At 41.4% G+C, this 21727-nt stretch overlaps 5 protein-coding genes across 5 annotated transcripts; 2 read left to right on the top strand and 3 right to left on the bottom strand.

The window, feature by feature from the left end:
• Positions 1-7017: 7017 nt before the first annotated feature.
• On the top strand, positions 7018-10046 carry CTAM01_07705 (uncharacterized protein; the record flags this gene model as incomplete). Its single annotated transcript, XM_060523727.1, has 3 exons — positions 7018-7966; positions 8028-8128; positions 8184-10046. 3 exons carry the CDS (start codon positions 7018-7020, stop codon positions 10044-10046), a joined length of 2913 nt encoding a protein of 970 aa, XP_060381781.1.
• Positions 10047-10449: 403 nt separating this feature from the next.
• Positions 10450-11847, bottom strand: CTAM01_07704 (uncharacterized protein; the record flags this gene model as incomplete). The annotated part of the gene is made up of 4 exons (XM_060523726.1): positions 10450-10956; positions 11023-11589; positions 11651-11712; positions 11778-11847. The coding sequence occupies 4 exons, from the start codon at positions 11845-11847 to the stop codon at positions 10450-10452; spliced, it is 1206 nt and encodes a 401-aa protein (XP_060381780.1).
• Positions 11848-12504: 657 nt separating this feature from the next.
• Positions 12505-14396, bottom strand: CTAM01_07703 (poly A polymerase head domain-containing protein; the record flags this gene model as incomplete). The annotated part of the gene is made up of 3 exons (XM_060523725.1): positions 12505-12773; positions 12839-13384; positions 13460-14396. The coding sequence occupies 3 exons, from the start codon at positions 14394-14396 to the stop codon at positions 12505-12507; spliced, it is 1752 nt and encodes a 583-aa protein (XP_060381779.1).
• Positions 14397-14529: 133 nt separating this feature from the next.
• Positions 14530-14892, bottom strand: CTAM01_07702 (uncharacterized protein; the record flags this gene model as incomplete). The annotated part of the gene is made up of 1 exon (XM_060523724.1): positions 14530-14892. A coding segment is annotated over one exon (363 nt), but the record flags the coding sequence as incomplete, so codon positions are not given.
• Positions 14893-18908: 4016 nt separating this feature from the next.
• Positions 18909-19735, top strand: CTAM01_07701 (uncharacterized protein; the record flags this gene model as incomplete). Its single annotated transcript, XM_060523723.1, has 2 exons — positions 18909-19260; positions 19317-19735. The coding sequence occupies 2 exons, from the start codon at positions 18909-18911 to the stop codon at positions 19733-19735; spliced, it is 771 nt and encodes a 256-aa protein (XP_060381777.1).
• Between the last annotated feature and the right edge of the window lie 1992 nt (positions 19736-21727).

Here is a 21727-nt window from a genome sequence, read left to right as displayed (position 1 = left end):
CTACTTAGCTCTTAGAGGCTTATACCTAAGCTTACGTAGCCTAGGCCCTAATTCTATTAATTTTTTAAACCCTTTTATAAACTCCCTAAACTATAATTTTATAATTAAATATATATTTAATATACTTAAAGTAATAGCCGTATAATATTATATATAAAGATACTTTTATAATAAAATATTAGCTATTATTATATATATAGTAGTTTTTTTTTTCCGGCTTTATAAGTACAAAAGATCGACCTTAATAGGATTACGCTTTTAAGGGAAATTATATAATATAATACACTTTTTAACTATATAATACGTATAATATATCCTAAGCACGCGCTTAACGTAATATAATAATTTTAATATAAAAACCGCTATTTAATTCGGAATAAGTAAGCTACCCTTTTTAATAATAGCGCTAGCTAAAAAGGTTAATAATAAAGGTTAGTTATAATAATTAGCCGTAATAATTAGCTACTATAGTCGGCTATAATAATTAGAGGCAGCCCTTAACTATAAAGGTTCTAAACTTTAATAATAATATAAAAGTTTCTAAACAAAAGGCTAATAAAGCTAATATTTACTACTATTATATTTACTATACTAAAGCTTATAAAAATTCTTTCTATTCTTATTACTTTTAATATTACCTAAAGCTACTCTCTATTTAAACTAAATAAATCTACTAAATAAATTTACTAAATAAATCTATTAAATAAACTTATTAATATATAAACTACTACTCTATTCCTAGTATATAGTTAGTAATTAGTAAGTTAGAACTAAAAATACCCGTTAACAAGTCTACCCCTCTTAGGCTAAGCGCCCTCTTCGGCTAGCTCGATACTATAGTTATTATAATTAACGTAAATATACTTAAGAAGTAGCGAAGTATTTTTTAATAATATAGAATTTAGTTAGGTAATATTATAAATACCGTAAATAGCTAGGCTAATACGGATATTAGGATTTAATATATTAATATTAGCCTAGTTATAATAGCTATAATAAATAAGCTAGAAGTATATAAAGTTAGAATAATAAACTAGTATCTTAAATAGCTCCTATAGGACCCCTTAGGTAATAATAATACTTATATAAAAAAATAGATTATATTAGACTTAGCTACTTACGTAAGCTAGTATTAAGAGGTCCTATGTATATTAAAGTAAGTAAAGCTCGCCCTATAGGTAAGTAGTAAAAGGTTAGGAGCTATTAATAAAAAGAAAATAACGGTTAAGTTAGTTAACTATTTTAATTAGTAGTTAGGTATAGAGCATAATATACCCAGTTTTCCCCAATACGTAATACATAGTACGGCCCCGGCGGATTACTCCGTCGGGGGGCTATTATTATATATAAACTCAGCCTTTTTTAATTATACTATTTACTTATTTAACGAGCCCTTAGTATAAATCCTTAGATATTTTTTTAATATTTAATAAGTCCGTTTTATTTAGCTATCCGTTTATAAATAATATATAATAAATAATTAATAATATATTACTTATTCTTTAATAAACTCGTTTTAAAATGCGCTTATAAAAAGCTTATTTCTATTTATAATAATACTTTTTAATATACCGAACTTATATTCGACCTTTTTATATAGGATACTTATTATTTATATTATATTAAATATTTTAATAATAAATAAGAACTTTATAAATTTTATTATATAATAAATAATAACTAAGATATAATTATATTTAGCGCTATTATTACGAGTACTTAATAATAGCTTTATAATAAAGTTTATAAATATTTTTTAAAATAGATATAAGGATAATAATAGTAACTATAACTACCTATATAGCTTATATTTTAAAGTTATAATTCCTAAATAATATTCGTAGTTCTTAACGTATTTTTAAATATCTTATTAAATATTATTTTAATAAAACTTTTTTTAAATTAACTTAAGAGTTTTTATAGCTCTTATATAACCTACTTTATAATTATTATAATATTAATAAAAGATCTTTATTTAAAAAAACTTTATTTAAGAAATAATAAGTCTTTTTTTAAAAAATAGTATATCCTATTTATTAAATAAATATACTTTTAGCTTACTAATTATAACACGAACTCTTATTAATTATAATATATAAAACTTATTTCTAATTTATAATCTTTTAATAAGCTCCTTAATTTGTAATAAAAAATAAGAAGTAAATACTATTTTATTTTTTATAAGCTCCTTTATAATAGGATATAAGATATATTATTTTAATATAATAACCCTAGCTCTATCCAACTCCTTTTTATCCTTACCGGACTATTAATAAGTATTTATTAATAACTTTTTTACTTTTTTATTTTAAATTATTATAGTAATAATTATTATTATTTTATTAATACGCCCTATAATACGCTATTAATATAAGAGAGAGGATTTCTTATTCTTAAAACTAGTTAATATTTAGTTAGGATTATAAAAAGAGGCCTTAACTACTTAAATATATATTTTAGTAATATTAATTTTTTTTTTAAATTAATTATCTTTTATTAAATATTAAGTAGTAATTTATTAATAAAACGTAGTTTTTAAGCTAATATAGAGAGGACGTTTTTATAAAGTACTTCCCCCTCTATATAATTTAGTTTTTTAAATAGACTATTCGCTAGGTTTATTTTTTTTAGCTTATATTCTAAGTTAAAGTTAAATATTAATAATTTATATACTTACTTTATAAGCTTTTTTTAAAAGTCCCGTATTAGTATACTAATTACTTTTTTAAATACTTAGTAATTTATTAGAATTATAAACTTTTATAAAAAGCCTTAAAAATAATAAGCTTAGTATTTTAACTTTTTTATTATAATAAGCAGTTCTTATTAACCTATAGCTTATTATTATTTTATATTTAAGAGCTTTTATAACTAATAAGTAATAGGTTATTATTTTTTATTAACTTATTATAATAAGATTATTATAATAGTTTTAATTAAAACGTCGGTTTTTATTTATATAATACGTTATAAGTTTTAATATATAAGTACGGTTATTAAAATAAAAGCGATTTTTAATTAATTAAACGCTTTATTTATTTCTTTAGTTTATTAAAAATCCTTTATTTACCCCTTTTTTATTTTTAATAATACTATTATTAGTATAATAATATTTAAGTATTTAGTAATAAACTTTTAATAAAAGTTATAGAACCTTAGGAATATTTAAATATCCTTAATAAACTTTAGTACTTTTTAATTAATAATCGTTTATACTTATAACAGGTTAATCTTAATTCTTTTTAGTATAATAATATAACTTAGGAATTTAACTCTCTTTTAATAAAACGAGTACTTTAATAGTTTAGTAAAAAGCCTATATAATTATAAATATTACAAAACTTTTTTAATATCCTCTATATACTACTTTTTTATTATTAAATAAATTATTAAATCGTTTATATATATTATATAATAAATATTTAATAAGTTAGCGAGCGTTTAGTAAATATATACTTAAAACGTTATAAATACGTTCGTTAACTTAAAAAGTATAATAATATATTTAAAATAGTTATATTAGCTCCGGAACGCTATTTTTTATTAATCTTTTTTTTTAATTTAAATATAATAATAAGTATTTTTAATATTTATTTTAAAAATCTATTTTATTTTATAAAGCCTATTTAGAAGCTCGTTAATAAGTAATAATAAGTATTAATTCTTTATAGTTATTTTATTTAGCTTATAATAGTTTATATAAAAATATAGTATACTATTTCTTTTTAATATAAAAAGGATTAGTACCCTAGCTTTATTAATTAAAAATATAATATAACCGTTTACTAAGTTCTTAATAATATACGTATAAAGCTTATTAAGTTATTTCTTATTTGATAAATAAATAGGGTTATATAGTAGTTTAGTACTTAGAATTAGGTTAATTAAGTATTTTACCCCGTTATATAATTACGGTCTTTTTACTAATTACTTATTAAATATCTTTATTTCTAATTAAAGTTTTAATAATAAACCCCTTTATAATTTAGTCTCCGTTATCCCTATAATACTTTTTATAATAACAATATATAATATATAAGCCCTTTTATAATTCTTAATAATATTATAAGTTATTGCTTTTAATTTAGTAATAAAAATAGGCTCGTATAACTATATATTTATTATAATATTAATATAAATACCCTCTTAGCTTATTAATAATTATAATAATAAAAAGTTTATTATTTTTTTATCCTTATTAATTATAATGAATAATTACTAAATTTTCCTTAGCTATTTATAGTAATTAATAAAGAAGAGCGTTAATTAATAAGCTTTCTTTTAGCTTATAGCTTTATTTTAAAAATCCCTTAATAAAGGAGCTATAATAATAACTAAAGTTAACCTTAAATAAGTTATAAACTTAGTATTAATAATATCTATTTTAAAATATATATTTATATTAACTTTTATTAGTTTTTTAATAATCCTTTATAAAACTATTACTTTACTTTTTATAATTATTTTTATTAATACCTTCTTAATACTTAGTATAAGTATATTAAGTATATTACTTATACTTATTTATTTTTTAATAAATTAATTTTTATAACTCTTAGCTTAATAATAACTTATTAAATAGTTATTAATATTAGCTTCGATTAGGGGTACGTTAACTTATTATTACCCCTACTTCCTAACTTATTTTTTTAATATTTATTAAATATATAGCCTATTTTATTATATATAAAGTACTTAATATTATTATTATAATGCTTTTATAATAACTCGGTACGAGTACTCTTATTATATAGTTTTTATAATATTACTCTTAATAAGTCCTTAAAGCTTAGCTTTTTAAAACTCTTTTTATTCTTTTTTTTATAAAAAGGGGATATTTAATATAATTATTTTAATAATAAATATAGCCTCTTTTTACCGTCTTTTTATAACTAATTACTACTTTTTTATTAATTTAATAATTATAATTTATTAGCTTTATAAATTATATTATATACTCTTTTAATTAAAACTTTATAATAAATTAAGTCGTCCTATAACTAAAATAATAGTTTAAAAAAGAATTAATATACTTTTATTTTTAAATTCTTTATATTTTTTATATTTAGATTATAATAAATTATTAATTATTTAGTAAAAAACTAAGTAGGGGTTTAACCCTTTTTTAACTTTTTTATTCTTAACTTTTTATAATATTCCTATTTTTATATCTCGGGGTTTACGTATTATTAATAAATAAATATTAAGAAGTTATTTTAAGAGAGGGGATCTTAGAGGCTTTTTTTATAATTATATTATTATATTTATAATAATAAAAATATCTTAAATAGGGCCTATTTAATATACTATTTTATAAAACTTTTTATATAAATATTATTACTTATTTTTATAATAATAATCTAATTTATTACTTAAGTACTCATAAACTCTTTTTTAATTAGTTTATAATTATAAAAAAAAGGTTTTTTATATTTTTATTAACTTAAATATATTATTAATTACTTAGTAAGTTATTTAATAAGCTTTTTATATTAATACCGTTTTTAATTTCGGTTTTTAATTAGTATCTTTATTATTTTATAAAAATAAGTTATTATTAAGCTTATAAAGTTTACTAAACTAGCTATTTTAATATTATTTATACTTTTATACGTACTTAGACCTTATATATTTAGTAATTAGTTATTAATAAACGCCCCGTTTATAATAAATAAGGTCCTTAGGGTATTAATAAAATAACTAACTTATAAAAATAATTTACCTTAATTATTTTTTTTATTTAGCTTTTTTATAAATATTAATATTTAAATAAAACTCGTTTTATAATAAGCTCGTTTTTTTAAATAAAATAGGGTTAAGTAATTAACTTTAAATAATTATAGTTCGTTAATATTAATAACTTTTTATTAATAATTAAATATTATTTTATTTACGTTCCGTTCGTTTTTATAATTTATTATTATTTATATTAATTATTTTATAAAAATAAAAGCTTTAAAATTATAAAAAATTAAGCTATAAATACTTAATTAATAAGGTTATAATATAAATATAAATATATTATAAAATTAAAGCTTATAAAATCTTTTATATAAGCTCTATTTTTTAAAAAGTTCTTTTATAATACGATTCGTATATAGGTTACTAAGTTATTAGTATCTTATTACTAGTTATATCCCGAATTTATTATAATTAATACTATTTTTTTTTTTTTTTTTTTACTAACTACTCGGGCAATTCTTAGTATCGTTTATATAGTATTAATATATAGTATTAGTATATACTTTTACTATCTTAATAAACTATTTTTTTTAAATTTTCTACCTTTTTAACTTTCTTTCTTATAAAGTTTAAGATTATTAATAGTAATATATTAATATTATATAATCGATATTAAAAACTACTTAAATAATTAATAAAAGTAAAATATAAAATTAAATATATATATATATATATATATATATAAATAAATTAAAAAATACTAAAGTAAATATTTTAAAGTTAGTATTATTTATAATAATAGTACCGAGGGTATTTTTAATATTATATTATTATAAGCTATTATTATTTAAAAAAGTAGCTAACTTAATTAAGTATATAATAAGTTTATAAAATAATAACATCGGGCGCTTAATATTATTATTAATAATCCGTAGTTATAAACTTTATAAGAAGGAAAGCAAAGGAAAATTTTAAAAAATAGTTTATTAAAATAGTAGTAGTATTTATTTTTATTATATATTAATATTATATAATTAATATTAAGAACTACCTGAGTAGCTAGTAAAAGTAGAATATAAAAATAAATAAACTAGTACTTAATTACTCTAATTAAGGTATGTATTCTAAGAAGAAACTATTTAATTTAACGATTTCTAATAAAATATCAGTTAGAAGTATCCTATTGGCTTCTGTGACGTCACGTCGTTTTGAACTTTGCCCGGCAGGCAAGTCTTCCAGGCAAACCCGAATTTCCATATCCCCGTGTATGCCCTCCCGACGAACAGGCAACTTGCCCATTGCATTTCTCGATAGGGATGCGCAACTCATTCCAAGATGGCCGCAAGATCGGCATCCCGCGATTCGAATCCTCCCATACCCTTCACCGGCGACGCTGACAAGGGCAAATCCAGCCGAGATCTTTCACCAGTATTCCCACTTCTCAACAACGACGAAACGGCGAAAGCTCTATCCTCCGATGCTGCGATGCAAATCCGTCCCGGCGAAGATGACGTCGATGAAGAACCCGCGGTCGCAAAGCCCTTTGTCAGAACGTCAAGTCCTGACTCTGCAGCTCGGGCGGCGGATGCTTATGATGAAAAGGGTCCCGATCGCCTCGATCGCAAGATGCATAAATTCAGCCTTTATGAGACTGCCACGCGGTACTACATTGTGGGGGGAGACGTGACGGAGAAGCGGTACCGCATTCTCAAGATTGAAAGAACAACCGACGACTCGGAGCTCAGCATTACGGACGACAAGATCATCTACAGCCAAAAGGAGATGAACCAGTTGTTGGATACGATCGACGATGGCAACAAAGGCACTGGTGGCATCAAGCTCCGATGCACTGCCTGGGGCTTGCTAGGTTTCATCAAATTCACTGGACCGTACTACATGCTCCTGATCACGAAAAAGAGCACAGTGGCAATGATTGGGGGGCATTATATCTACCAAGTCGATGGTACAGAGCTTGTGCCGCTGACGCCCAATCGATTCAAGGCGGACGTTCGCAACACCGAAGAGTCCCGGTTCTTGGGCATACTGAACAACCTGGATCTTACCAGGTCGTTCTATTACAGCTATTCGTACGATATTACACGCACACTGCAGCACAATCTGACAAGGGAGCGCGAAGCGCTTGCGCGGGGGCTTCCAGGGACCATGGATGACTTCAATGGCATGTTTGTGTGGAACAGCCACCTGCTGCAGCCGGCCATGAAAGCACTCAAGGACCCGTTCGACTGGTGCCATCCCATCATCCATGGTTATATTGACCAAGCTGGTGAGTACTGGCAAATGACACTAATAAGTCAACTGGGCATCTACCTGACTGCGTTTCATAGCCTTATCGATATACGGGCGCACTGCGTATATCACCATCATTGCTCGGCGATCTCGTTTCTTTGCTGGTGCGAGGTTTCTCAAACGAGGGGCCAACGACCTCGTGAGTTTGCCCAACTAGTATGCAAGAAACAATGCGGCTGACACTATATGAATAGGGTTACGTTGCAAATGATGTTGAGACGGAGCAAGTCGTCTCAGAAGCCTTGACAACTTCATTCCATGCCCCAGGACACAGGCTATTCTCCAGCCCGCAGTACACTTCCTATGTTCAGCACCGGGGAAGCATTCCCCTGTACTGGACACAGGATAACACGGGCGTGACACCAAAACCCCCCATCGAGTTGAATCTCGTCGATCCTTTCTACAGTGCTGCCGCTCTTCATTTCGACAACCTTTTCGAGCGCTACGGCGCTCCTATTTATGTGCTGAATCTCGTCAAAGCGAGAGAACGGACGCCGCGGGAATCCAAGCTGCTGTTGGAGTATACAAACGCAATCAACTACCTGAACCAGTTCTTACCCGAAGGCCGCAAAATCATTCACAAGGCGTGGGACATGAGCCGAGCGGCGAAGAGTCGTGACCAGGACGTTATAGGTACACTGGAGCGCATTGCCGAGGATGTTGTCACCACGACCGGATTCTTCCATGATGGCGACGGCAAGGTGTACCCAACCAGCGTCCAAAACGGCGTGGCCCGAACCAACTGTATAGACTGTCTTGACCGAACCAACGCTGCCCAATTCGTCATTGGGAAGAGGGCCCTAGGCCATCAGCTTCATGCACTCGGCATTCTCGAAGACACCTCCATCAACTATGACACAGACGCCGTTAATCTCTTCACTCACATGTATCACGATCACGGTGACACTATTGCTGTGCAATATGGTGGCTCCCAGCTTGTCAATACCATGGAGACATACCGCAAGATCAATCAATGGACGAGCCACTCTCGCGACATGATCGAGAGCTTCAAGAGGTATTACAATAACTCTTTCCTAGATGGGCAGCGCCAAGAAGCGTACAACCTCTTCCTCGGCAACTACATATTTGCTCAAGGGCAACCAATGCTATGGGACCTTGCGACCGACTACTACCTTCATCACGCGGACCCACGAGCTTGGTCCGAAAAGACGAAGCGAAACTACATCAATTGGTATACTGCAGATAACTTGCAGGAAAGAAGTTTTCCGCCTTACATGCCACCCCCAGGCGAGGCAAAGAACAAGCCAGTATCTCACTTTGATGATTACTGGGTCGAATACTATCGCCCATCCACACTCTCGTCATTTCTGAAAATGTTTCCCTATAAAATGAACTCAACCATCAAATACATACCCTTCAAATCCACGCAAGATGGACGGTATGACCTGAGTCCTTTCCGGGTTCGCAATGAGACTGATATGGACGCCCACGAGAAGAAGAAGCCCAAAAAAGAGGTGACAATCGTCGATCCGCAAGACTTGAAGTCCCCTCGGGACATTGACGCTGCATCGGTCATGTCAGACCGTACTGCAGGTGGGAAGGGGATTTCCATTCACCGCTGGCTTCAGCCAATGCAGGACAGAGTGACTGGGCATCATGGAATTATGAAAGAGACCCATGCAGAACCACAAGATCCGTCAAAGATCAAGCCCACAGCCCAGGAAAAGACTAAAGCGGCTCAATGGACCTTCACGAAGGCCGTTAGTGAGTCCCTCAATCCATCTGTCAGCCAACAAGAGGCCGAGGACTATGAGCGGTACATCAGCCACCCTCAAAACCTGCCGCTGGTAGTGTCTGCCGAAACGATCCAGGCAGAAAACCAATCCGAGTACCAGCACTATGTCCAGAGCAGTGAGCAAAGCGACGCGATAACGCCTGTCGGTACCGAGGAGGATATCGCTGTATATGCGGAGCTCCTCAAGGTTGGCAGCAATCCTCTTACCGTTACCGAGGAGGATGCTCAGAAGAAGCGATACAAGGCCTATAGGAAATGGCTTCGTGGCAAGTCGTTCTTCAAACAGCAGCCACTTGATTGAGGTCACCTCCGCTGTTCCCTTCACCTACCGCCACTGCCCCATCCCCCTGGTCTCCAAACAAGTCTTCGAGCCTAGGCTCCGCAGCTAGCAATGCCGATATGTGAGGCTTTAAGGGCATATCGGCCGCTGCAAAGATCGCGCGCAGGATAGGTGCAAGTTTGGAGATTTCAGCTAAAGCCTCTTTGGTCGCCGCATTCTCAGGCCCGTTCCTTTGCTCAGCGAGCATATTCAACCAGCAAACGCTGGTGGATCTAAGCACTTCGCCTGCATGTGTCCCGTTTGGAATTCTCGGCCAGCAGTTCACCAGTATGGCACCGAATGCCTGCGCAGCCGCTTGTATGCTGCTCGGATGAGAAGCGAGAAAGGGGTCCGTCATGATTGCAGAAACCATGGACAGGAGTTCCTATGGAAGAGTTAGCAGTCGAGGCACCACGCTGGAGACATGTGGAGTTACCTTCAAATGTGCTGTGGCAAGAAAGCCGAGTTCGTTGACGATAGAGGTCGTTTGTCGAGCAAGTAATTCAACAATTCCAACATAGTCGGACGCTTGCCAGTAGCCCATGAAAACTCCTTCCCTGAGCAAACGAGTAAGAAGTCCTTTCTTTTTGTCTCTGTCCCCCTCCCCAGGAAACTGAATTTTGGCAAGCCGGATGATTGCACTATATGCCGGATCAAGTAGCAGGAGGGACTCTTTCTCAGGCGTCAGAGTTGGCAAGGATAGTAAGGTGGGGAAGACGGATTGCTCAAATATGTCACCCAGGCCGGTTTGGACGAGGACCTTGCCTGGGCATTTGACGAGAAAGTCGCCTAGAACAGCCAGGCCCCTTGCTTTATTTTCTGTATCGGGGTCGTCTAAGAGAGCGAGGAGAACTGGAGTGAACAATGGCCAACTTTTTTCGACAAGCGCATCCTGTAGATTAATGGTTAGCCGGCCATTCCAGCATCATGACTACTTGATATCGGAAGTGTGACCAACATGGGATTGTTCCACAGCCCAGGAAAACACTGTAACGGCATAAGCTTGAGTGGTTTTCCAAGATTTCGCGTCATCGGTATCAGCGGAAGCGCCAGGAGTGAAGCGGTCCTGACTGTCGTCGGCGAAATGAGCTTTTCTGCCGGTTGAAGTGATGCGACTAGAGCTGTTCCGAGAGAAGAGGGGTCGAATAAAGCCCTCCAGCACTACCGATGTGATGAACGCCTGCTTTTGAACACCGTCCAATGAACGCTCCAGGATCTCTCTAGCATAAAGCTCTGCATTGACGGTCGTCCAGGTTCTCTTGCGGTCGGTGTATGCAGCAATAGCAATGAGATCTTGGTCGTCAAGCGATGGAGAAAATCTCACGACAAGACTTCTCAAGATATCCAACGCCTGCTCGGCTAGAGCTGGGTCAGTGTTTGACAGCGGGCCAGAAGAGCTGCTCAGTAATCCTAGTGCATGGCTAGATAGCTGTGCGATAGACTCGTGATCTTGAGGCCCTTCGTCGATGCGGTCGGCGTTTCTGAGACAGAGTGAAAGAGCGCTGAGAGTGGATATTGGTGGCTGCTGGTGGTGTTAATGACTAACAGTGTAAGATGAATTAGATGGACTAATAGGTCGAACCCACAAAATGCTCGACCTCCGATAAGTCTTGTGCGAGGTCTGTGAGAGTATATCGTTTTGGTAGATCTGTAGCTCCTGTCAGCTTCCAATGTCTAACGAAGCACTGCTTTGATCGCGAGGGAAATGCGGACCTCTATCGACGTTGAACTCAAGTGAGCTTGACGTAGCTCGATGCAGGGCCTCAACTACGTCGGAGAGCATAGCGGGCAATGGTGAGACCAAATAAACGTGGACGATTGAGGCGGGACAGGGCCCTTGATGCGGTTTGTTTACTTGTATGCAGGTCGTATGACAGGTTCCTTTCTGGGCAAGTTGGGACCACGGATGACATGAGAAGTCTGACTTCTTCGCTGCCGAAATTAAGTAGATGGTTAACCGTTGATGGAAGCAAGTAGCAGCAGGATTGAGCGGGCACAGTGAGAGCGAAATCAATGCGTGCAGCCTTCAGAGGGCAAATCGTACAGACATGTACAGTACATATATAGTGTTCTACACTGTGTGGTGCTGTGCAGGCTTCTCCAACATTTTGTACTCGAGTACAGGCAGACCGGCAATGAAGGACCGCCGCATTGAAGACGTAAGGAATATACAGAAAATCTGCCTTCATAGACAGAGAGATGTCACAGAAAATTTGGTGGCATTTCCCTCACAGCTTCAATAAGCAAGTGGTCTTCGGGTATTTCAAGCCGGCCCCCCTCAGGCAATAATATTGTCTTCACCGGCATAACCCCTCCTCGCCGTCACTCCTTTGTCAAGTAGAACCTGCATCTAGCACTGTCAAAGACAGTCGAAGTCTTAGCTCGATTTATAGTGCAGAGCCCGTCTTCAAGGGCATTCTGCCCAGTACAGCTGGGTTCATCATATGGGAAGCCCTTCGATCCCTAGTTCTACTGCCCGTCGTCGCACCTCTTCGATGGCCCCTGCCGGCTCAGTCTCGTCTGGGTGACGAAGCTGCCAGGCAACGCAAACATCCAAGGCCTGGCCCATCCACTTGCCGGGGCGGACACCGAGTTCTTTTCCCAGCAATCGCCCGTCCACCAGGCGCGTCAACGAAGGTGCGTCCATGACGTCCAGATCAGTAAGGTGGTCCAGGAACTTTTGCCATCCAGAGAGAAACTCTGCTCTGTCTGTGGCGGAATGAGCAAGCTTTTCCGGGGCAAGGTACGAGGTGTACGGAGATGGCGGTACTTACCCGTAGGTGAATCGGATGGCAACCTTTCAATAGCCTCGACAAGTAAGGCATAGAGTACCTGGATTCGCCAGTGGCCTCCATGGCTGTCCCACTTACGAATTGCCATACCAACGATGCCCCTTTCGGTAGTCCTAGATTGCCCGGCACCAAAGCTTTTCTTCAGACCAAGAATCTCGACGCGGTGGCGATATGCTGCAGTAATTACATCGCAAAGCTTGTTGGGGGCCTTGATGCCTTCCCGGGCAACCAGCGTAGTCAGAGGCACAGTACCCCGAGCCTTTGGTAATGGTACTTCCTCCGTTATGTGGGAGTACGGGGTAATTGCAGCCAAATTCCAAGCAAAGTATGCAGCTTCGTCGGATGTGACGAGAACATCATAGATCAATCCGGGGTCCTTGTCATGAGCGAGCCTGTCAAGGAGATCGTAGGCCAGTTTCCACTTGGAGAGATCAGGTGACGGGTGACCGCTATCACTAGAATCCGTGAAGATGGCCTCGTACAGGTTGAGGGTTCGAATCAAGTCCAGAGACATGCATGGGTTCTTACCTGCTCCAGCACAAAGCCAAACGAGTCAGTTCACCAGATTCGTATATCAAAAAAGTTAAGCATAGGCAGACGAACCCTTTAGCATCTTTTCCATCTCGACACCAACCCTTTCGCGGCTAATTTTAAGTTTCAGAGCGTTCAAAACTTGGGGGTCGGCCATGACTGCAGTGGCAGCAGGATCAATTGAAAAGTCGAGACGACTGGCGAAGCGGAGCAATCTCAGGACTCTGAGGGGATCGTCTGTAAAGGTCTGGAAAGGCTCCATGGGTGTGCGGATCAGGCGAGACTTCATGTCTGCGAGTCCTCCGGTCAGATCTTCGACCAGGCCGGTGTGCAAATTGTAAAAGAGGGCGTTAATGGTGGCATCGCGGCGCAGAGCATCTTCCTCGGCAGTACCAAACTCCATCGTAGGATTGCGACTGTCCTGAGTGTACGTCTCCTTGCGTAGATTGACAAAGTCAACGTCCAGACCAAACATACGCGTAGTCGCTGTCTCGAGGTGCTTCGACTTATCGGGATTCGCGGCAATCCTGTGGAGGCTGCCCATATCATCGGGACCAATACTGTGCTTCTTTGTATGCTCTTCTAGAGCACAGTAGTCGCGCAGCTCCAGACTAAAGGCATACCCAGTCATGGCATTGATGGCGGTATCAATATCGTGAGACTCTATGCCAAGGAGTTTATCACGAACCCAGCCCCCAGCCCATCGAAGGACGAGAGGCTCAGGTGAACGACCGGCTCCATCGATAAAGGCAGCAACGTCAACCAAAAGATCCCTCAATTGCTGCTCTTTGGAAGTAAGACTGAGTGTCGGGGGATCATTTGCGGTGGTGAAGTTGCTCATAGACGAGGCGGCAATGGAGGTGGTCATCTTGGACGGCGAAGAGACAGACGGACGACCCACAAACGCGTCAAAGTTTCTCTTCATGAGGCAAGGGTACAAGGATGCGCGCGGCACCGAGCAGCGGTTCCAGGTCAAGACAGATCGAGGCCGAGCACAGGTACGTAGCATGACACGACAGGCCTGACAGTTGGAAGGTGTCGAGTCGGCAGATGCGCCAGTGCAGAAAGTCGAGGGGTAGAACGTGCGCCGCGTTAGACCACGGGCCTTGATCTTTGAGTTTCGAGATAGAGTCCTTCTGGTCTCACTCCAGAAGCAGCCCCAGCTTAATCACCTTGGCTAGGGTGGTCGTGGTAGCAGTGGTGATGGAGGCGGAGGCGCAAGCACAAGCGCGGTTGCATGAGGTAAGGAAAGGGCGCAGCACAGGCCTTGAGGCAAGCAGTCTGGATCCCGGGATCGTCAAAGGAAGTCGATGAATGGTGGGTTGATGATGTGGGTGCGGCTGATCATGCAAGACCGCACTGGGGTTTGAGGTGATGGTGAGCTCAAGATGAAAAGTCGATACGAGTGGCTGGTGCGCGGTTAGCTGATGGATAGTAAGGTTGGGGCAAGGCGTCAGGGCGATGAGACGAGACAGGTCGCGACAAGTCAAGATGAGTAGAGCGAAGAAGGGTGAGTCAAACCAAGAGAGCCAGGACTTGGTGTCGAAAAATCAATCATTAGGGACAAGTGATATGAATATGATCAAGACGTTGTCTGAAATTACAAGCTCATCTTGGAGGGGGTATGTATGATGTACTCATATAAGCCAGAGATGAGAGTCATTGGGATTTTGACTCACAACTTGCTACGGGTATCTAGTCAACCGAGACCCTGTAATTGGGCCAACGAACTTGATGTTTGCTTCGAGTTCGCCAAACGTGACAGTAAGAAGAGGAAAGGAAGTAATGAGTGTGCCGTGCACCGGCGAAAACCTGGCTCTGGCAGGCAGTGGTGATAGACAATGAGTCTTTACTCAGGCAGGCACACAGCGCGCAGCACGCAGGCACGGGCAAGTGACTTGTTAAGCACCTTAGTGCTTAGGTACCTGAAAGTGCTGATTTGCCCATGACTCCACAGGAGTGATTACGTAAGGAGACTTTTTAGTATGATTATGTAATGCACAGAGTCTTAGTTGACGTCGTTTCAAAGTGTATGTGAGTGGTGAACTCAAGTGGACCTTTCTTCACTCTACCTTGCAACCTTACTCCGTACTTGACCAACTTACCTTGTCTTTGGCTAATACTATACTAAACTTCCCGTGTCATCTGATTCGTCCAGGGATAAGGCTCGCGCGGACAGAGATGGGGTTGTTGGAAGCCCAAAACTGGTGGTGAGACCAAGTTTTCCATATTGCTGCCCCTCTGTCAAAGCATAGCGACGAGGGTATGTTGGGCACCGTCACTACGGATACCGTCCAGTGCTTGTGGTGTCTTGAGGGCCTCTTGTCCAAAACATACTGTCAGCTTCAGCCCCAAATGGACAATCATCACTTAGTGATACAACTTTTAACGGACCTGAATCCCACACAAGGCTGGGATACCGCGATTAAAGTCCATCTTCGACCATACCTTGCCAGGAGCAGATCCACACCTCTTCCTGCTTGACCACCTCAGTTGGGGGATTTCCCCCAGGGGATAGCATGACCGTGGTCGTAGTTTGGCCAAGGTTGGCTTAGCTTCCGCCGGCCACGTTCCCGTCCACCTTTAACCTTGATTACTCTTCCTTTCTGTTTGATCAACCGCTGGCACTACCACCACCTGACAAGCTACTGTATGCTCTTTAGACTGGCTCACGAGGATCATGCATCACACCGTTGTTGTCACCGGCTGGCGGGTCGATCCGAGGCAATTTTGTCTTCTCTCCCTCTCTCATGAGCAACGGCCAACGGGATCGATTCCATAGCTCTGCCGCACACTGGAAGGGGAAAGGCTCATGCGATTGGCCCCGCAACCATGGGGTTTGACAACTTGGTTTCACACAACATCGGTGCGCAGCCCACGTCGCCTGTTTCAAACGATGCCTGTCTCACGAAGGTAGGTTCGCCGCCCTTGGCAACTACCCACCTTGCCTAGTACCCTGCTACGTTTACCCGCTACTCATCTTTCGGTCCATCTTGAAACTAGTTACACTGGATTGTGAACTTGCTGTCTAGTCAGCGGCTTCAATTCCCTAAAGCATCTCGTCCGTTGGTCGGTGCGTGCTGGCTGCATATGCAAGCGGCAAAGGGTCATCTCAGACTTCATCTCATTATTAGTAATTCGCGGCATTCCTAGCTCCAACGGCTACTTTTTCTGTGAGGCCCGGTCAGATCACCAAGCCCGTTCCTACATCGTGGCATGTAGCTGATACGTCACAGGAATTGTCTTCCTAGAACTCCAGCCTATCGTATACGAATCCAACTGCAGAGGATGGGATCTGAAGTTGCCTATATGCACGTATGGTATGCTCCCGCATCGACATGCTGCATGCGGTAGCCACCATTGTGTGCAAACCGACCTCGTCCACCATCGCTACTGTTAGCCACCAGTCACTTAGTCTCAGCATGCACTACATGGGAGCACTTGCCATTTCTCCTCATCACGTACATGGAACGACTGCAACCTCCGTGTTTCTTTTTCCCTGAGTGCGACAAGCAAGCACCATGGCTATGACTCAAAGACTGAAAGATGTCAGGACAGAAATAGCATCTTCAGGTGCTCTCGATACCCGCCACAATCCACAGTAGCCTCTCTTTTGGCATCCATTCCTCTGCCTTGGTGGCCGTTGCTCGATGCTCGGTGCCCTCTGGGAACCCTGCGTCGTGTTGAGCGTTGAGAGGCTACAAGGTCATCGCCCCTCGCCATAGCTTTGACTAGTATTGAACCGAGCTATGGCGCTCCGCAGCACAGGGCACAGTCGATTCTCGCGTATAACGACCGGTTCTAACGCGTGTCCTACCATCGGCTGCACGATTTGCCGGTTTGCCAGCCGTTGCACCTGTGCGCGGCTCATAATCGACCTTGACTTGACTCGGCTCGACCCGACTGGCCTACGCAAAGAACGAGTTATTCGAATTCGTACTGCCTTGCCGACCATCTGTGCGTGCGTGATTCTCGCCGTTGTCGGCCGCAGCGGTTTGATCCGTCTGCACATGTGCTCTCTTTGCAACGCTGGTCGACAGTGTCTCCCTTCATCTACATTGTCTAGCTACTAATGCATCTGCCATACTGGCTTATGAGTGTCTACTCAGGGTTATCCACGCCACGGCGGTAGATCATTTCTGCCCGTGCGTTCGTAGTTGACTGCAAGTTCAATCCAATTGGGCTGCCAACTCCCGGGCTCGTTCTTACATTCCCCCCTGCAACAATCACGTCGTACCCCGGTGATCTGGATCCGGCGTTGACGCTCCCGCGCCGTGGATCGAAACAGCCGTATATCTCTGCGTCAAACACGCACGAGGCATGGTCTTTGCTTGCCAGGTCTACCACCACAAACCTGAACACAACAGCCTTGTCCCTAGTTGCTATGTCACCTTACATAGCACCTCACCCTAAGCTGGCCAGGCCGCCGCAATCCCCACGCCTGTCTTGGTCTTTAGAAACGGAAACAAGGCCGGCAAGATCCCTGTCGAGATCATATTGGTAGTGCTTAATTTCGATGTAACCCGGCAGCAATCCTGAGCTAGGTCATGTATCTCGTAACTCGCCGACTCGTGGGCCTACTCCGCAGTCGATTTTACTCATGGGATGCTGAGGGATTTGCACCAACGAGCTGGTCGCAGTATGCATTCACAATATCAGTCGCTGCTGTTTTCTCCTGGATGGGTTGAAAACCGTTCTCTGTCAGGTCAAGCTACCGCCTGTATCTGCCCGACTAGAAATACACGGAGTATAGAACTGCAGGTCATCCCCTTATGTGTGGCACTCTTGCCGTTCGTACCTTGAGCTAAGGTAGTGGACGGTGCATACGATCATTTTGCACTCATTAACCCCCTTCAACACTGGTGCATCTGGGTTGAGTCGAAATAAGGTCGCGGGCTCGGACTTTTCCAGCTGACATTCGGCCACACCAACTCCGGAACCTTGCGGCCATCCCTGCTATGGCGGCCTCATGTTGCACACGCCCCTGGCCCGAGGTTCGCATGAGGCTCTGCTCGTGGCCTCGCCACAGCCCGACTTTGTGGATACAACTTTGAGCGAGCAACAACAGCCGCGCGTGGAAGGTACTTCTGTGCATGTGCACGCTCCTTTAGCTGTAGTGATACCCCCCGGGATCTCGCATTGAGGCTCTATTGCGAAAACATGTTTGGCTTGGCGGTTTGGGATGTCGGATGGAAATTCGACCAGCGTTCTCTGAGTATCAGAGGAGAAGGCGGGAGAAGCACTCCGGATGCTCACTAAGGCGCGTAAGGGCATTGGGATGCAGGACATGCGCGTCGTCTCGACATCAGGCAGACATCCATCCACCGCTTGGTTGCTCTCAAAGGGGTGCTGACAACCAAGGTATAAAGATGGTCTAACCTCCGGCCTCAATCCTCTCGTACTCTTCTTCCCCATCCAGCATTCAGCAGTCTTTTAGTTAACCGACCACTTCTCTCCTTCCAATCATTTGTATTGTATAATATACCCCTGCCGGCCAGGACTTACCTTCTCTCACATCACAATGTCTTCCATCAAGAGCATCTTCGCCATCGGCCTCTTGGCCACTGCCGACATTGTTGCCGGCCATGCTGCCATCATCGGCGCCACTGGTGATGCCGGCGGACAGGGCATGGCCCTTGGAATCGACTCCAGCACCCCCCGTGATGGAACACGTCGTGATCCCTTCCAGGCTGACAGCACTCGCTTCAAGGGAGAGGCTGCGGATACCTTCGGCGAGACAGTTGGAGCCGGCACCAACAACCTTGAGACCGGCACCAAGGCCATGATGGCCGAGACCGGCACCATGCTCCCCCAGATCTCCGCCGGCGGCTCCGTCGACATGACCCTGCACCAGGTCAACGGTGACGGTGGTGGTGAGTATTCGATATGAAATCTTCTTCTATTTGACACTTGACTTACACGTACCAAGGCCCCTACGACTGCATGATCAACGCCGATGCCACCGGAGCGTCGTGGACTAACATCAACGTTGTCACCACTCCCCCGGGCCAGAACTCCCGTAACCGTGACGGTGCCATGACCGATTTCCCCCTCAAGGCTGCCATCCCCGCCGATCAGACTTGCACTGGTACCGTCGCTGGCCAGAGCAATGTCTGCTTGGTTCGTTGCCAGAACGCTGCCCGTGCCGGTCCCTTTGGCGGTATTGTTCCTGTCCAGATGGCTGGCACCACCACGCCCGCCGCTGCCCGCCGCAACTTGATGCTCGCCGTCAAGCGCTCCGATGAGCTTCTCAACAAGATGATCAAGCGTGCTCAGACCCCCTCCGCCGCACCCGAGGACGACGCCGCCTATCTGGCCGAGCTCCGCGCCGACGGCGAGGAGATCTAAACGCTTGTGTTTTCTGTAGAGAGGGATTGGGACTACCACGAGGGTCAAAACAGAGATCCGTGGAGGCAGGATGGATAGCAATGAAGAGAGGCTGTTAACTGATGCTGATGCTGATGCCTTTCACTTGTATCTGAGGTGCCTGACTGTGTCTTGACACCTGTAGTGCACAATTACATTCTCTGACTGCTGATCACTTTGGTTCACTGTAATGCAAATGTGTCAAATGATGTTCATATGTATGTGTCCGTGTCGAGATTCTTTGCTGCCCTTAAACAGTGGTGAAAGGTATGAGAACATCGTCTGCTACCGTAGTTGAGTATGAGAGTGACGTGCGAAAAGCGTTCACTTGCCACATTGAACAAGGTATCACTTAACGGGGGAGATGCGTACAAGTACAGCATGCGTGCATGAAACTGACGGGGAGCTGAGGCGGGATGACGGCGGGAGCAGAGAGGGGGCGACACAACGCTAGCAGATGCAGTATGAGGGAATCATAGGACATGATCCCAATCCGAGTACCTCAGTGTCAATCTACCTATGACTGCTAGCCACACTTCCTTAGATCAAATCAACGGCTGACAATGTTGACAGCCATTCTCTCGGTGATGCCATATTTTCGAACAGACGAAGTATCATGTCTTGGTCTTGCTGTTGTCGCTCCTGTAGAGCCCATCTTCACGTCGAGGACTTTTTTATCAAGTCTAGCGCAGGCCAAGGCCTCTGATCTCAAGATAATATCTAAGGGGGGTGTCGAACCGCCCAAGTGTCGCGGGTGTCGAAGTCTAGGGTTCCCTGGTCAAGGGAGGGAGCCGAGGAAAGAAGAAGGTGTTGAAGAGAGAGGGGAATCCGAAAAGGGAAACATTGGAACCTCCCCGCAGTTTCCGAGATGCTGGTTGAGTTGTGTGGCTGTGGTTGGAGGCCTGTGTTGGGATAACAAAAGTAAGGTCAGGTAAGGAAAGAATAGTTTAAGGTATCATTCGTACGTAGACTGAGGTATACTTTCGCACCACCACTACTTAAGCAGTACTTTCTCATGCTTGACCACAGCTGCGAGGCACCAATACAGAGTATGGGTGGTGGGCAGGTAGCTCTTGGGGTGGTCGCGGCCTCCGTTTATTCGCCGCGAAAGGCGTGTGACGTCAACGGCGATGGCAAATCCTCGTCACTTTCCCCGCGTTAACAGAGGGAATGGATAATGTACCTTGCGCCTACTCGAGTACTTTCAGATACAAGAAACCTTGACAACCTTCCCAAACGTGTCGCCTCACTCTCTCGCGTTGGTTCAACCTGAGATACTGTCAGATCTTGCACTCTCATGTTTTCTATGGGAGATGAACACCTCGTCTTGGATCATGTCGCTGTTAACAGAAACCAAGCCAGTTTGACCAAATGAACCCTCAACATCAGGCAAGTGAGGTGAGCTGCGATATGCAAAATGACACGTCTCCCTACAATGCGTAGATTGCTACATCATGTATGTTATGACCACCCTCATGTTCCTGATACCTGGTGTATATGAGTGCTTGGCTCTATTCAGGTTCTCTCTCGCTGCAGCCATCGTGGTCTTGGCACATAGATCTGTGTGTGCGTAAAGGTCCTTCAAAGCTTGGCTCAGGTGCACTCAAGTGAGTGATGTGCATCACACGTCGACCCAGCCTCAACCTTAGCACGTATATGATCGACAGGTTCATTAAGCCAAAGCGCCTTCGCTTCTCGAGTAGGATCAAGTGAACTCATACCTCCCTCAATAAACAAATTGGAGGCCTGGGGATCAAAAGTGCGCAACTGGCAGGTGACCACCCCGAGTGAGTTCTGGTCCGAACCTACCTTACTTTGACCTCATGTGCTCTCTTCGTACACCCCCCATCGTACAGTACATGACATGCATCGCCTCCGCCTTCGTTGACATCAACGCCCGCCAGCTGCATTGGCTAGCTACCTTACCTCTGCTCCTCCCTCACCTTGCCCTCCAATGCCATCAGTAGCACCCAC

This window comes from Colletotrichum tamarilloi (genome assembly GCF_030869305.1).
Source record: "Colletotrichum tamarilloi strain Tom-12 chromosome Unknown Scaffold_24.1, whole genome shotgun sequence".
Lineage (NCBI taxonomy): Eukaryota > Fungi > Ascomycota > Sordariomycetes > Glomerellales > Glomerellaceae > Colletotrichum > Colletotrichum tamarilloi.
Note: the sequence above shows the minus strand (reverse complement) of the source record. Positions and strands in the feature narration are given on the sequence as shown.